This window comes from Ammospiza nelsoni, chromosome 1 (assembly GCF_027579445.1).
Source record: "Ammospiza nelsoni isolate bAmmNel1 chromosome 1, bAmmNel1.pri, whole genome shotgun sequence".
NCBI classification, from domain to species: domain Eukaryota; kingdom Metazoa; phylum Chordata; class Aves; order Passeriformes; family Passerellidae; genus Ammospiza; species Ammospiza nelsoni.
Window position 1 is genome coordinate 43,896,358 of NC_080633.1, and position 16,998 is coordinate 43,913,355.

Consider the following 16,998-nt stretch of genomic DNA (forward strand, 5'->3'; position numbering starts at 1 on the left):
TTTGACTGGTGAAACTTCTACACTTTTCCCATCTTTCTCTACATTCACAGCTTTCAAATGCAATTTAAAGTAAAAAAGTGTTATCTTAGGGCATCACTACCAAACTAAATGAAACTCTTTCTCCTTGACATTAAGGAAGTGAGATAGTATTCTGTTATCAGGTATTATCCTATTTAAAGGAAGAACTCAACTTCGTTTTACACCTAAAAGTATCGATTAGCAACTAAAACATGGTTGTTTTAGTTGCTAAAAAACATTTATCTGTCTTCTCAAGAGAATTATTTAATTACTCCCTTTACATTTATGAAGGGCCCAGCATAGCAAAGGTTTCAGTAATCTGAGGTAAGAGATACAGGAGCAATAATGTCACAGCAGTATAAAGAGGTTCAGTGGTGTGGAGCAGCAGCAGCTACACTTGTCTGTATAGGCACGTTCACAGAAAAGAAGTGCAGGTGACCCAGCACAGCTCTTCCTGCTCCCCTAGTAACCTCCTGAGAACATCCCCCTAATAAAGGAGTAAGTTTTCATGCTGTGTTACTAAAATCCAGTGAATTTGGCTCTCATCCCCAGAAGGAATCAAGCTCATAGTCCAAACTGTTACTGCAATCCATGAAAGTATTTGCTATATACCTCATATAATAAATGCTGGGCTTACTTAACTGTTATATTAATAGCACTATATATTACAGTAGACTATACTATAAATAGATAGATATTATATACAGATGATGGTATAACCACCACAGTGTAGTCTCTGACAGGCCATTTTATCTAGAAAAATACTAGACAAAGCTGAAATTGGAGCTGGTTGGCTCACTAAATCTTTAGAACAGTCATAAAGGGTTTTGCAGACAATTAAAAAACTGCACTTATATATGTGCCCTATATTGACAGTGTAATGGGTAGTATAAACAAACACAAACTCAGAAATCTATCACCACAAAAGGCTTAATGTGGTCTTAAACAAGTGTTAAAAACTGATGCTTAAATCACAACTCACATTTGTAGTTTAACAGGGCTTCAGGCTGTGTTAGCAATCACAGCAAAGAATGCAAGCTATTTGTGTATAAAAATGTGTTTAAATATAGAAAACTATTAGAAATAAGCTCTCAAGGTGTCTATTTTTAAAGCTAGACATAAAAACTGAATCCAAGAATTATATCCATTTCTTACCAGCCTTATTTTGTCTTAAAAAATAACCCAGCCATACAAATCCCCCCCAAACCTGCACACAACTCTATGAATGAGGCCCAAGGCACAGGACAGAGAACATGAAAGAATTGAAGGCACCACACTATGCCTGCATGTCCTCAACTTGAGCAGAGGGCACCCAATTCAGGCATCAACAACTAGCAACACAGCACAGTAACACTGGGAAGTGTGTTACAAAATAAGTAGGATGCAAATCACTACTTCTCTTTAAAAAAAAAAAAAGAGCCAAACAAGAATAGGGAATGTCAAGACTTAAGTTACTAGCTCAAGTAGAACATCATATTAAAGTAACTTGGATACTTCAATTGGACTCAGGTCTACCATACAAACAGCTCAGTTCAGTATCAACTTGCAAAGCAACTCCTATGGGCTACAAGAGTTGCCAGAATTTCTGCCTTCACTACAAGATATATTTAAAGTGATCAACACAGAATATCCTAAGAAAATCAGGTGCCTTAAAATCAGGGCAGGTATAAAATACTATCCTAGACAAAGTATAACATCGTGAATTATAATATAGTATATCACCCTCCACTAAAAGGCATCTACTTAAAAAGGGAGTTAAGTCTTGTGCATCTCTCTTGAACGACAAAAGAGCAGTTTAGCAGTTTTTGATAACACACCTGGGAGAGCAAGCCAGAGCCATCACCTTTAGAAAGAGAAAGCTGTTATAGATGGTAACTACAGGCCCTGGGATCTAAGAAGGTACCCCAGAAAGACAGATGTTTCCTGAGGTAGGCAATCTTGATAGGCCCAACACACAAATTTCACAATTGCTTACTCCCCAATGATATTCTTGTAACAGAAGAACTCTGTGCATTCCAGCACACTCCTAAAGTTTCTTAATTTTATCACACCTTGCAATTGAGAAAGAAATCCATGTAAGCTTTTTTCATTCATTTTCCAGTTGGCTAGAAACATTACTGATGTCAGTTATTTACCTGCATACTTCAGTGTGCAATACCAAATGAAAGCTGATTCTAATTAAAAACAGAAATCCATCAATCTTAGTACTCTGCAATTTTATTCTGCTAAAAACAAAACTTGAAAAATTTAAGTGCTTCATCTCTGTCTGAACAGAGTGCTGATGCATGAAGTTTCCAAAAATACAACATACAAAATAAATACATGCTTTAAAGGTGCACTATGGTTTTAATGGTTCTCAAGCAACACAGAGTGGGTACTGAACACAAATGCCTTCCCCTTGGAGGCACACAAAGAGGGAAGTGTTATGCAATATTTCACTCTGGAACTCAAAGACAAATGGATTCAAATTCCCTAGACATTATTCCTACTTATTACAGGCAGGTACTTAGTGGAATGAACAGTAATTACAGCAGCTAATATCCCATAATTCCTCTCCCCAACTACAGATCCAAACAAATACACAACAATGTACTGGAAGTCAATGTCTATAAGCAAACAAGAAAACACTGTGGAAGAAAGGTGTAAGGAAGCTAAAAATACCACAGATGAGTGCAGCAAGATTAATGGAGAAAAAAACCCCCAGAAATCAGAGAACCAAATAGTATTAATTTACCTGATTTTATAATTAAAGCCTTTTCTACTCTTTGCAGATGTATTTGAAAAAATAAGGGAAAAAAATGAATGTAATGTAATTCATATGGCTCATGCAAGGAAAAAGTCACAGAATGGATCCATCAGCTCAGGGAACTGGAATGAAATGTAGCTTACTACATATTGCCTTCAATCTCCTAGTAAGACTGAAAGCAATTTTGGGAGACCTACTTCTTAATAGCAGTGACACCTACTGCTGTGTCTTTACCTCATACAGTGTTACTTATTATTAAATGTGGTGAAAATTTGAGTCCGGAGCACTTTGTCCAAAATCTTTCATATACTCTGTTATCTTAAGCAAGGAGCTCTATGGGAAGAAAAGCCTCATTCTTCCCATGTATGTTCTTTTCCAAGCAGAATGTGCAGGGTCTGATCAGCAAGGGAAGAATGATTTGTTTGAATGGGATCTTCATGGTGTACATAAGAATGTGCAGTATTAACACACAGAGCTTTGTTTTAAAAAACAATTTATATTACAGGTGTGTAATAAATGTTTGTTTTCTTAACTCAAAATCAGAAATAAAAATTAGATTATTGAGTCTAATTAGAATAGAAGTTATAACCTGGTAAAAACAGACACTGTACTCAGTCTCAGTGGCTTCATAAGATGTTGCACCCTTACAGATAAAACATGTGAAATGTGTACCTGCATTTGCCACCAAGTGTGGATTTTAATGGCATTACCAAGGTAACAAGATGCACAATATTTTTCAACAATTAACTCTTGCTTAAGAGAACTATTAAGATCAGAGAATACAGTCTGGGCATCAAACATTTCTCAATTTTTCAGCTACATTATGCTGCTTGTATGCACACATTATTATTTAAAAATAACATCCTAAAATAAATTCCCACTTAATTAAATTTCAGACTGACATTGAGAAACCAGGTTCATGCCTCAGGATTAGGAAAAAATACTTTGAACACTGTTAAGAAAAGGTTATTCAGTCCAATATACAGATGAAAAGCCAGTCAAACCATGTTCTTAATTCTATGTAATTCATGTCCCGCCCAGTAATTTTGTAGAAGTTGTCCTGAAAACCACTTTTCCTGGACATCTCTTAAACCAATTTTCACTACATTTGGAAGAGAAATGTGTAATGTATTCCCCAGGCTTGGGCTGGACATTAAATAAAAACAGTTAAGAGATACCTTGCCCAGGAAAAAAGGCCTTATTTTGCAGTGAGAGAAACATTAATTTTCTATGGGTAAAAACCCTATTTGAAGGCAAGGTTGCTGTGCACAGGCCCAGTAGCTGTAAAGTTCTGCTCCACAACTAAGAGACAAAATAACCAGATATTTACAGTAAAATAGAAGATACTTTTCAAGTCCTGAACCATTTAAACACCTGCAGTACTTCTGAGGATTTAAAACTCTCAGATATAGAGGTACAGGCATACCAAACTCATCATAGTCCTTCACAGCAAAGACATTTGACACCCTGCACTTTATTCAGTCAGAATGGAAACAACTTCCTCCAAGTAAGTGGTTTGCAGGTATGTAGAATATAAGTAGAAAGAAAGTAACAAAGAAAATTCTACTTTGAAAACTACCCTTGAAAAGCCCTTTTTTTGCTTTGATGTGAATTATTTACATCATAAGAACACTTATCAGCCTTCTCATTGTTTCAAGACTGTCTACGGAAAACTGAAACAATATACAAATAATATGCAATTAATCCTGCAGATTGCCACAGACAATACCACTGGCACGTTTATACTGATTCCAAAGGGAACTCGGATCTTTATTGTGAACTCCAGCTGTCTCTTTGTGTACCTCAACTGCTTCTTGGAAATGTAACTGCTACTGGGTATGGGAATGCTTAAATAACCTCTAAAGCAGGACTTGCTGTGTGTCTGTTCATCAATATAACACTTAAATAACATTCTGGAAACCTCGCCACCATGTTACAGGCTCATGCTGGCATTCAGAGGGGATGAACACAGCTTATCACAGGGTTCAACAACTGTGTTGGTGTATCCTAAGACACGTGGGTGCAAATCTAAGGAGGAGCCATTTAGAGTGCCCTACTGAGCCATTCAGTGCTCTCTGCCCCTGCTGACCACGCTCTATCAGACAACTGATTCCACTGCCCTTTGATTCAACAGTACAAGATTTCTCAGAAGAAATGAAAATTGCATCCTACCACTGTTTTTCCATTTGGAGATTGATTTGTAGAGAGCTTAGGAGTCACTAATACCAGTACTGAAAGTAGCAAACATACCTTCACCAGGCAATTGGTGTGACCTGGAACAGACCCATTTACATAAATAATGTCATGTTTTGTATTGATCCTCCACACCTAGGAGACAGAAAAAAAATAAAAATCAAACATTGAGTCCTGTTTAGAGATTATTCCCAGTTCTACAAGAAGTCTAGCAAAGCCCAGGCTGAGTAATTAGCTGTGATACCCTGGGGAAGAAAAATTTTGTGTACAGGCCTAAACTTGCCACAGAATTCACTCACATGCCACTGTGGGTGCAAAGCTTCCTTATGCAAGAGACTGAAACAGTTTTAAAGGGCTGGTGACTGTATTTGGTAAAGCAGCTCTTTGTTCAGTGTAACACCAACCAAAGCTCCTAGGTCTCTTTTCCTTCTAACTGCAATAAGTTGAAAAAGATGAAAAACATCACAGGTGACAAAGTAAAGCAAATGTCCTTGTGAAAATGTTCCTGTTACCATATGTTAATTTCTTAACTCAATCAGGAGCTCAACTGAACACACACATTTTCTGCTACAAAAAATTAGTTATAGTAAACTGAGAACACCAGCAGCACTTTTTGGCAAACTAGAGGTCAAAATGCTTTTTGTGCAAACTGCAGAGGTTGTCTTCAGAGACAGAGCAGTTTTAATAGCTCAGGAGCCACTGTAGCTATGCACAAATCAGAATCAGGACAGAAACTATGACCCCCTTTTTGCACATGAAAGTGAAAGGCCATGACCAAGCCAGAGCTTCAAACAAGTCAGATTTGGGTTGGGTGTGAACAATAGAACAGGCATGGAGACATTAACTGAAGTCACCAAAAGCCTGATTGTTCTCCCTCTTCAAAGGCAGAAGTCAAGGGACATAAGGAAAAACACAATGGATGTGGAAGCATCACCTGAAATCCTAGTTTTCAGGGTACCACAAACACAAAAGGATGTTCAGATAAGTTATTTGTAACCCACAAGAGAACAGGAGAACACATTTGCTGCTCTGCTATTTCCAGTTTGCTTACTTCAAATGCTGTTGTCTGGACTCTTGCAGAGATGGCAGACAGGACACCATTGCCTGGCAATGCCACCAACTTATACACACACTGGTATAGCCAGAACTCACCTTTAATCCAAAAGATGTCCTGTAGATGTTACCCATTTTACCAGGCATTTTCTTTCCACGATAAACTTTGGCAGCTTGCTAGATAAAAACAAGGCCAAACCCACCATGTTAACTGCAAGAGGTACACCAGAGAAAATATGCTGGTATTTCCAAGGCTGAAAGTATATAATATCAAAAAAATCTAATCCTGATAAGCATTTTAAATACCTCCTGCCAGAGGTTAGGTTTTACTCTACATGTGTTCTGAAATACTTGACCACAATCACAAGATTTATGTATATACATATATATATATATACACACACACACACACTGTAGTTTCTCTCCTCTCCCAATCAAAAAGCTTTTACACTGATGTCAATCAGATCTTTTTTAACATGTATTCTTGAGACTGGAATTTTTAATTACATTCCTCAGTATTCCTTAGTTTCTGTACTCAAATTTGATTGGCCGGGCATAAACTGGACAACAAAGGTGGGGAAAAAAGGCAGGAATAAGTGCAGTAATTTTCAATTCTACACTGTTATGAAAGGATTTGTATCCTGCACCTCTCTGTTAAACATTCATAATGTTTCTTGGAGCATTTCTTAATTCTTGTGGAAACCATGATTTCAGGAAATCAGTTGCAACGCAGTTCTAGGGAGACGATTTTCTACTGAACAGTCCTAGATTACAAAAATGTCTGAGATAGCCAACCATAGATGGGAAAGTAGTATCAAGGCATTGCTTTTCCCCTGTTGCATCCTTTCACTTTGTTTCCTTCCCATCATACCTACTTCCAATACCATTTTTCATTCTATATACTTTGTGAAATTACATGCCACATTACTGCTTAGGAAATTCTAATTTAAAGAAAAGTAAAGGGGTTATTTTGTAATGATGAATACCATCTGCTAAAATAGTGTTTAGTGTTCAAATATTTACATTCTTCAATGAAAACAAGTGCCAGGTGTAGAATTCTTCTGCCAGCTGAAACTGAGAACTATAAATCAGTAACATATGCTTTTACACTCTCAATTACTCAAACTTCATTGACTGCTGCCTTTTTGCTTTTACTATTCCCTTAAGCATTATTAATCCTTTTTTAAATTTTAATTTCTCTAAGAAATTTACAGACAGTTCATGTTCAGTCCTATGACTCAGTTTATCTTAATTAGTTTGCAAAATATTCTTCTTAGTTCAGTCTAAATATTGTACAGCCTTTATAAGACAAAGCCTAAAATTAACTTGTTCAAAGAGCTTTTATACTAATATTATTTATAGTTTGAAATGTAAAAATATGACTCTGTACTCTGCTTAGAAATGCACAAAAGCTTACACACTTCTGGGAATAATTCCCCACTAAATTATGGGGATCAGTTCATTATGCAGCTGCACATGCCAGGCAAGGTGATAAAAGCAACCAGGGTTCCAAAGAACAGTACAATATCTGCAGGATAAAATATCAGGCAAATCCATTCCAATCTATAAATGCTGTGATAAAAGCTTCTTAGAACTCTCTTTGAAGTATTAAGACTATTTCTCTCACTATATTACAAAATATGCCAATTAGCTCAGTTAAAATATGAGCATTTACCAGCAATACAGAATATTCATAAATCAAGGCCTAAGAGAACAGCATTGCTCCTTCTACAGGATTCTGAACTTCCTTTGTTGCTGGGATTCCCTGCTAGCACAGAGTAAGTGGCAGCTAGCTACTGTACATTTGTTCAGTTTTAGCAAGCTGCTCTAACAACAATGAAGAATGTTTTAATGGGAAATGAGAATCCTTACATTGGTAGATATTGCTCCAGGTCGTCTGTGAGTTTTTGTCTGGCCATGGCTTGCAGGCTGACCTTTAAATCCCCACCTTTTCACGACACCTTGAAATCCTTTACCAATTCTGGAAACAAAAATAATTAGGAAACAAACCTGGGTTAGTCAGACATAAGCTTTCTAGCAATAATCAACAATTTCAGGCAGGCTCATGATTTTTTTACCTTTAACAACACTCAGCTTAGGGAAGAAGATACTTAAACATGGCATAAAAATCTGTACTTTGGACCATAAACATATTTTAGTACAATGCTTAAAGACTGCTTTACAAAATAAGAAGCACTAGAAGAGTCAAACAGGCAAGAAGACTAACATAAAATGCTCTTTGCTCTGATTGTCCTCAATAAAAGTTACCATAATGCATCTGTCACCAAGTGAGCAGCAGAAAAAAACAAACAAAAACCCTGTAAAAATCTTAAATAATACCATATACCACAACTTAATATCTTCCCTAAGCATCGAGAGAGGGAAGGGATGGCTACTTAGAAGGAACATTTCTTTTCCATACAACAAACTCATCCCTTGAGAGCAACTTTGGGTATAATGACATGTAATTCCCTTGATCTGTACTCATCCAACAAATAAGCTCTAAAACACAATATCAAATAAAATGTATTTTCAGAGTCCATGTCCTTCATCTTTGAGCCACAGCATTACTGGCTTTGAAATTCTCTATTTACTGCAAGGACAGATTCAATAGGGAAAATCACCACTGCACAAAGGAAAAGCTGAATTAAGCGTGTGTTAAACTGGCATTATCTGTGTCCAAAAGCAAAAGTCTGACCACAGGGTTTATGGCTGCACTGATTATTAAATTTAACCTGAAACTGTCTCAGTTGGTCAGAGCTTGGTGCCTCTAATGCCAAGGTTGTGGTTTCCACTCCTGTAAGGGCCTTTCACTTAAAGAGTTGGAGCCTGTGATCCTTGTGGGTCCCTTCCAACTTTGAATATCCTGTGATTCTATGATTTTTGCAAGAGCATCCTTTTCCTCTGATTTTCAAAAATCCTTTCTCTGCTAATGCACTTCACATTAAAAACAAAAATATATATGCACTTTGTATCTAAAATAAAACTGGGTATGAGCACACTCTATGCAGGAACTGCATTTGGCTGACTCCCTGCTCAGCACTGCCATGAAAAACTAGTGAACACACAAGCACAGAAAACACCAACATTAATGAAAAGTAGATTCTTTCCTCTTCTCACTTGATTCAACTCTCCTGTAACTGCTGTCCTGGTTATCTTGAACATATCAAATCCCAGTCAAAAATAGCCATCAAGGAGGGCTCTCTAAAGCTACAGAATTATAAGGGAACATGAGCTGTGCAACCATGGTCTTCCCCTGGTCTCCTGGTCTTCCCCTTCCCTGCTCAGAACCTACGGGACAAGCCCAGTTAAATCTGGCAAAGAAACGTGTAATTGTTTGAATAAAGAAGTTACTGGTTAGAAGCTCCTGAGTATTTTTTGCTCCTTACCTAGAGCTAAGGAAAAGCTACAACTTAATTAAAGCAGTGATATCTTCCTTTGAACTGCCAGCTGGCTGGTCATGCAAGTAGTTGTCACCAGCAAGACAAGTCCTGCCAGGCCAGCAGACAGTGGTGGGACATGAAGATATGAAGGGGGTTGGGGCCATGAGAGGAAGCTGAATGAAGGCACCTGCAGGAGGGATGACCTGGGTTATCTGGGATTAGGAACACAAGACAGGAATCCAAAGGATGCACGGCTTTGTAACACCATCTTCTGATAGAATCAGCTTACTTTAAAAGCTTGCAGTAGTAAACAGCAATAGTAGTAAAAAACAGGTTGAAAAATACACTTTAAGAGAGGCTCTAAACTTGTGTTTTTCTGTTTTCATACTGCGAGGGAGCAGTAACTATGAAATACATGCAGAAACTAAGCTATAGGAAAACTCATATCTGTTCTGCCAAAATGCTATTTTTTTCTTTTAAACCACCTATTACTGGCCATGTTTTCCAAGCAGATTACTTCTGGCATCTCTAGCTGGAAGATGGACTTAGCAAAGTCTCCAAAACCATCTGCAAGTGGGTTGCAGGTGTGCAGTCAACAGAGCAAGCAGATAAATTCTCTCTTTAAATGATGGGGCATGATAAATTCTTTAGCTGCAGACATGCCCTTGCAATTCAGAGAAAACCATACAACCACAGAAAACTACCATTTCAAAAGTAAACATTACTGTCAAACTTAGCCAAGAAGAATAAATCTGATGTCATGAAATCACTTCAACATTTCATTCTACTTACTTATTTTTTAACATGAACAATTTAAAATACTGTCAGTTGTGCTAAAAAAAATTTAAAACAAATACTTCATATATGCAAGAGATGTATTTTTAAATAGAGTTTAGTACATCAAATATTATAAGATAACTTCAAAAAAGTGATTATATTACAAGATAGAGTTGTTAGTGTTAAATGATTCACGCAATAGAGAATACTCAGTTGCTTCTTGGTCTTTCTAATTACACATGTATTTTCTGTGAACAAAGACTCAGATTTAACAACACTGAAGCCTTAGGAACTTTATAGAAAGCGTGATCAGACTGAAAAAAGAGTACTCCACTAAACCTGAAAGTTTTCCTCCATCTGTTTATCTGGAATACAAAAAAAATCTTCAGTCTCTGAAATATTCTGCTTAAAGGCAAGGAAAGATATTGCAATACTGAAATTAAAAGCATTTTATACTTTTTTTAAAATTTCTAATTTTTATTTTATACTTTTTTATTTTCATATTTTATTTTTTTTTACTATCTATCAAGGCGTTTTCATCATATTAGTTCAATGTTTCAGATTAGTTTCATTTCTGACTTGTAAAAATCACTCCATTACCTACAAGGACACTTTACCTTAGAACTTCCTGACATAATTTCCTATTTAATATGACACAGCCATCATGACTGAAATAATTAAAAAAGAAGCAGCTATATTTTTTTTTTTCATTTTGGAGTTTTTTACTTTAAAAAAGAATAAACAATGTGTAATGTTTTTTGTCACACATGTCAAGAAGGCAAACAATTACACCGTGTATATTTCTTATTTGACTCATGTTCTATCTGAAATAAACCTGGAAACAGAGTAAGAACAGAATAAGATTATCTAGACTGAATGCAAAGTCTAAAATAAAGTAAGGACCTACTAACATCTAGTTTATAATAAAATTTAGAACTGGTCAACTAGGCAGTTAGTAGCTCAGGCAATATACCTCAAGCATTCTAAAGAACAGTGTTTTTCCAGCCTAAGTTGATGTGAATAAGATCTGTTTTCAGACAAGTGGTGGATTTCTCCACTATATAAAAAAAATATATAATGAGTCCATTTTCTCCAGGATCCACAATTTATCTGTATTTCTAATGCAAACACTTTACAAACTTCCAAGTGTATGAAATGCAACATGCTTTTGAAACTAATATTTATCTTATATAAACAAGGAAGAGAAGTTAAGATGCATGCTGTTCAAGACATATTATGGAAAATCAGAGAAAAGTTTATACAGTGTATTGTACAGTCTTAAACTTTTTATTCTGACAAAAATAATGAATATTATGCAAATTATATTCTTGTCTATTTCTGAACAGACACCAGCTATTAATATCATTCATTTAATTTCAAATTGTTTAACTGCCCTCTTTGCCCTCCTTAAAAATTACTATATGTGAACACATTCAGCAAGGATCACTGATAAAAGAAAAGTAATTATTCTAACTTAACCTAAGCCAGCTGAGATTTTTATAAAACATTAAGGTCTGTCAAAGCAGCATGTTAATCCATTACTATATATTAACTTAACAGAATAAATTACTAGAATCCTCTCAGAAAGAATTGATTTTGCTATAGTATCTGAAATATGATAACCAAGAACCTATGCTGAATTAGAATGTTAGACATCCTACTTACCCTGTTGTGGTATCATGCTAAGGCATCTTCTACCTGTTGTCTTGGCTTGAATCAAGGGCTATACATCTTTAATGTTCTAACATTAGACACCATATCTGAACACAAAACCCCACACACATGAGATGTATAAAACTAGATTTGAAATGCAGAATGCCCCTGCTCCTCAACAGATGCAATATAGTGACCTAATTTACTCAGCTTCACTGAGTCAAGCATTACCTGATTCCCACAAAGTAATCACAGGGAGCAATGATGATATGAAAAACTAGGGCATGCAAGAGTTAAAAGAAAAATAATCTTTCTGCAGAGTTAAAACCAGAGTCTAATTACAGTTGTTCTGGTCTCACCTGCAGGAAAGCAGGTGTTGAGGTCAACCACCTAATTTTGTACAAACCCTCATTTTCCAGATTTGATACAAGAAAAATGTCAGTACGTAATGAGAGAACTCACATTTAGAAAGCTACGGGAATTAAGCAACTCTAATTAAGCAACAATTTACTTAGCTAGTAACTCTTCAAATGTAGTTAATTTAAAAGAGCATTATTTCCATGCTGCAGGGGAAAAGTATTCCAACCACTTACTCAGATAACTTTGGGCAAATGGAGAGTTCTGATTCAGGCTCAGATTACACAGCTATTAGAGCAAAACTTAAATAAACCATAAACACTCCAGACTCACCACTTTCCAACAAAACTACTGTTGGCTTTTTCTTGGGAGTGACAACATTTCTGATGTTTCTCATCACCCTCACAGTAAAGAATTTCTTCCTAATATCTAATCCAAACCTACTCTCAGTTGAAGCCATTTGTCCTGTCACCACATGCTTTTGTAAAAGGTCTTTCTCAATCTTTCCTACAAGCTCCCTTCAGGTACTGGAAGTGCAATTAGGTCACCCTGAAGCCTTCTCTTCTCCAGGCTGAACAATCCCAATTCCCTTAGCCTTTCCTCATAGGGGAGGTGCTCCATCCCTAGAGGGGACCACAGAGCTGGATGCAGTACTCAAGGTGGGGTCACAGAGCTGCAGCCTGTGAGAGAGGTGTTTCTAGATTTTGTTGTGCATTTTAGCTCCAAACTTAGCAGGGCTCAACTTAAGGATTGAGCTTTTAAATTACTGAAAATAAGTACTAAGGAAAATATTTCAGCACTATAGAAGGTTGACAGCATGCAGACACACTGCCCAGTCTCAGTCCTAAAAGCCACCCATACCATGCTGAACAATTAGGAAGTTTGAAATAAAAACACAGTGCAAACATAAATCTTTAACGCAACCCTCTCATTCCTGTAAAAGATTAAAAGAAGACAGTCATAAAAACCCCCTACATTTCGGTAACCAAATGAAGAGGCTAACCCAAGACTTCTGAAATGAAATTTGAAGTTTTCTTATATATAAGGAGAATATTTTTATTTGCATTTTGGGAGAAGGAAGCATACAAAAGGATATTTTGCTCATCTGAACAATTAAAAGTTGGTAAAAGATTAAAATATCCTTTATATCCCACTATATTATCTCCTCACTGAGGCAACATTTGTTTTCTTTCTTTCCTTTTGAAAGGACTTATTACAATTAATCATGCTACTATCAACAGCACTGCTATTTTCATCCATATGATTTCTAACACTGTACACTCTGGAGTTTCCTCCAATAAAAGCAAAATTACTGTCAAACTCAAAAATGTAAAGTACATATTCATGCAAATGTATTTCTAAAAACTTTTACTTGACACTATGTCTCTGGAATTACTGTCAAGTCCATAATGGTTTGAAACACAAAGACCCAGGTCCTCCCTCCAAGTCCTTCCCCAGGTTGGATGGGACTTTGCTGGATGAAATTGCATGGAAGAAAACAAAACAATAGAAGAAATAACTGAAATGTAGTAATATAACTTAATTCTTGCCCAGGAGGTAAGGAAACAAGATAAATGAAGCATTCCAAAGAAGCAGAAATCAGAATGTGAGCAAGCTACAGAAAAGGGTTAAAATTTTTTGATACAGAAAGACTGGAATGATTAGAGAATCACACTGACAGAAAACCCATTTCACTTTTCTCTTTAGTTAAAGAACATTTCCTTCACCTTTACAGAAGGATTACAAGAAATATGCTACCAAATCGGCAGTACAAACACACATCTAATTTCTGAAATGGGATCATACAAATATCTAGAGAAAACATATTAAAAATACTAAACTGCAATCTAGGATGGATTCACTGAACAGGACCAAGAACCCAGTCCATTTTTAGCTTGCTAGTATTTTCAAATACTAAAAGCAATACAAATCAATCACCTGCAGCTGTTTACCAACATCTTCTACACTGCTAAAAAATCCCTTTCCTAGTTCTTGGAAAAGCTCCTGGAAAAGCAAAGCTTTTCTGAATTAACAAAGGCTGACACTTAATCTCCATTAAATGACTGTATTCCTAATGTTCATGTGCCTTGTTTTGCAAACAAGCTATGGTCTCTTACAGGATGCTCACTGAATGCAATTTACAAGCAGAATGAATAATATGCCAGACTTAAATGTATAAGAAAGTGCGACATGGAAAAAATACTAATTCAAATCAATTCCTTAAATTGTTTTTCTTAATAGTGTGCCCTCACAAATGCAGTGAGGTGTAGTTCTATTAGAATTGCATACTCAGCTCTGTTGATATGGTCAGTTTCCCCATGTATACAAAATCCTGGGAACTGCATTGGACATTTATAGGCATTACTCCCTACATGTGAGACAACTGCAGCTGGGTACCATCTCCATTGCAGAGAGAATAAAACAAGTAATGGCAAATGTTATCTTTGTATCACGACACTGAATTATGCAGACAGGAGCTCTCTTGGTCAGGGGAAATCACAGATGTACAACAAGAGCCAGGACCAGTCTTTGCCACGGGATGCCAGTTTTTCTTTTGAACACCCCCTATTACTTGAGCTCTCATTTGGCATTCACAGTGGTCTGAGAGGAAATTATTCCTCCCACACTAAAGTAAAAGATCTTTAGCCACTGCTGGCAAGGACATGAGCTGGAATGCAAGAGAAAACAAACAAAAAAAAAATCTGACAGCTCTGTTGTACTGCTAAATGTATTCACCACCTTTTTGCTATCCTTTCAGTCTGCATATCTCTTCCCATCTCTTCACCAAATTAAAATTAAGCAGTCTTTTTGGGAACCAATACCTTTAAGCATTTTCACATACTAGAGATACTGTATTAAAGTATCTCCTTGCCCCTGCTAATCATGAGCATGTGAGAGACAATATAGGCAGCCCTCAGCCTCAATGGTATCAATAGTCTACCTGCCTTGTTCAAAAGCAAAAGGAAGCCTCATCCAGAAACATATTTTTGACCCAATGAGTGAATGGACAATCTCCTGTCACTACCACTGCAATTGTATTTCAGCTTTTGTGAGCCACAGGTTCAAGGCAAATTAGAGGGAAAAAAAGTCAGCCAGGTTCTTTGAGAGAGATTTAAGACATGATAAATCCTCAGGACCCTACGTTTTAGCAGTGACATCCACAAACTGCCCGGGGCGGAAGTGAGCGGCATACAAAGGAGTACCTGCAGGAGAAAAGGAGAGATCATGTTCAACTTAGTGCTGAAATCCTCAAACCACTACCCAGTCATCATCCTCCAGGGCAGGTTACAGTCACAGAACGTTTTATTTACATCTTATTTGCTCTTCTTTATCAACCTCACTGACTGAAATAGATGCTTTGTGTTCACTGTTTAAGCACACATCTTAGGATAGAATCCAATTTCAGATTGGCAGGAAGGGTCAAGGCTTTACTCAGATACATTGCCCTTCATACACTGCCAAAGCCCAAAGTGCCTAATTAGTTAAGACTCATAATACATATGCTTAGCAAGAAAACAGAATATGCTGCACTTAGAACTACTAACACTTCAGAAGGTGGAGAGTTTAAAAAAAAAATCAAACAAAAAACCAAACAAACCACAATCCCCCATTTATTATTAAAAATGGGGTTAAAAAAAAAGGAAATTTTGCAACACTTCCTCTATGGAGACACAGTGTTTCCAAACTGAAGTCTGTGGTAAAAGTACAGCTTCTTCCACAGGGGAATTGTCTACATGCTGACCTTTAGCAGAAACAGTGGCACTGTAGGTCAGTGACATCACTCACCTCACTGTAATTACAGAAATTCCTTAAGTACCTGCAGTATCAAAATATTAATTTCTGATTTGTTTTGTCTTCAGTGATTTTTTTTATCCAAGCCCAAATATTCTTTCATTAGGAGCTTAAAAAAAGCCAACAAGGCAAAACTGATAACTTAGTTCATCCTAAATGAACTTTAATCTGAAGACTCATGTGGCTGCATATTTCAGTTTGCAGTCTGTTATACATCCATTAAGAAAATGAAATTTTAATAGCTTCATGTCTTTTCAATTGCTTCCATGCTCTCTAAAATCTGTATGAATGCAAACTGAAATTATGTAAACCTCTCATAAGTCTCAAGCATAAAAACTTTTATATTATTTCATGTAATATTTACATAATCCACACATTTGGATAACTGCCAACTGACACAAAATCATGCACATAAAGGATGTTATGTACAAAATACACACACTGCAAAACCAGTTTATCAAAAACTTGCAATTCTGCTTTATCTCAAACTATTGCTTCCATTTATCAGTCCAGACTTCCTCATCATGTCAGATTTGATTTTTATCAGTTACTGCACTGTCTTAAATAGGTCTTGCAAAAAGCTCCACTAATGGCAGTGAAGATGCAATACATTAGAATTTCTTACTCTATATAATTCTTCAGAAAACACTTGTAACTGCCAAAAGCCACAAAACAAATGCAACCTAAATAGACTACCTAATAAAACCTCAGAAATGTTAAACTTTTCATTTGATCACCAAACTTCCAATACTGATTTTTAGTGAGAATGTTTGTTATAAACATGATTCAGTGTGTTTTACTTTGCAAGCTGTAAAACAGAAAAAGCAGACTTTGTCCTACTTTTGAATGCAGCAAGAAGAAACAAAACTCAAACTGCTATTTCAGGGTCCTGAGAAACATTACCACAAAATTGTGTCCCTCTCACATAAGGATAAACACAGAACTTGCTGTAACTGTATCCATACTTATGCCCAATAAGTGAGTCAAGGTTACAGACATTTACTTCTTAACTTAATGCTCAGAGTA

General features: G+C 36.4%; 1 protein-coding gene across 1 annotated transcript in view; it reads right to left on the bottom strand.

Annotated features, from left to right (window-relative positions):
* The window catches only part of MRPL3 (mitochondrial ribosomal protein L3), a 28,348-nt gene that overhangs the window by 2,965 nt on the left and 8,385 nt on the right, over nt 1-16,998 (bottom strand). The window contains exons 6-9 of the mRNA XM_059484248.1: nt 15,323-15,383; nt 7,883-7,991; nt 6,110-6,187; nt 5,015-5,092 (exon numbers count right to left, since the gene is read on the bottom strand). Of these exons, the coding sequence (XP_059340231.1) occupies nt 5,015-5,092; nt 6,110-6,187; nt 7,883-7,991; nt 15,323-15,383 (326 nt within the window). The remainder of the gene's footprint in view (nt 1-5,014; nt 5,093-6,109; nt 6,188-7,882; nt 7,992-15,322; nt 15,384-16,998) is intronic.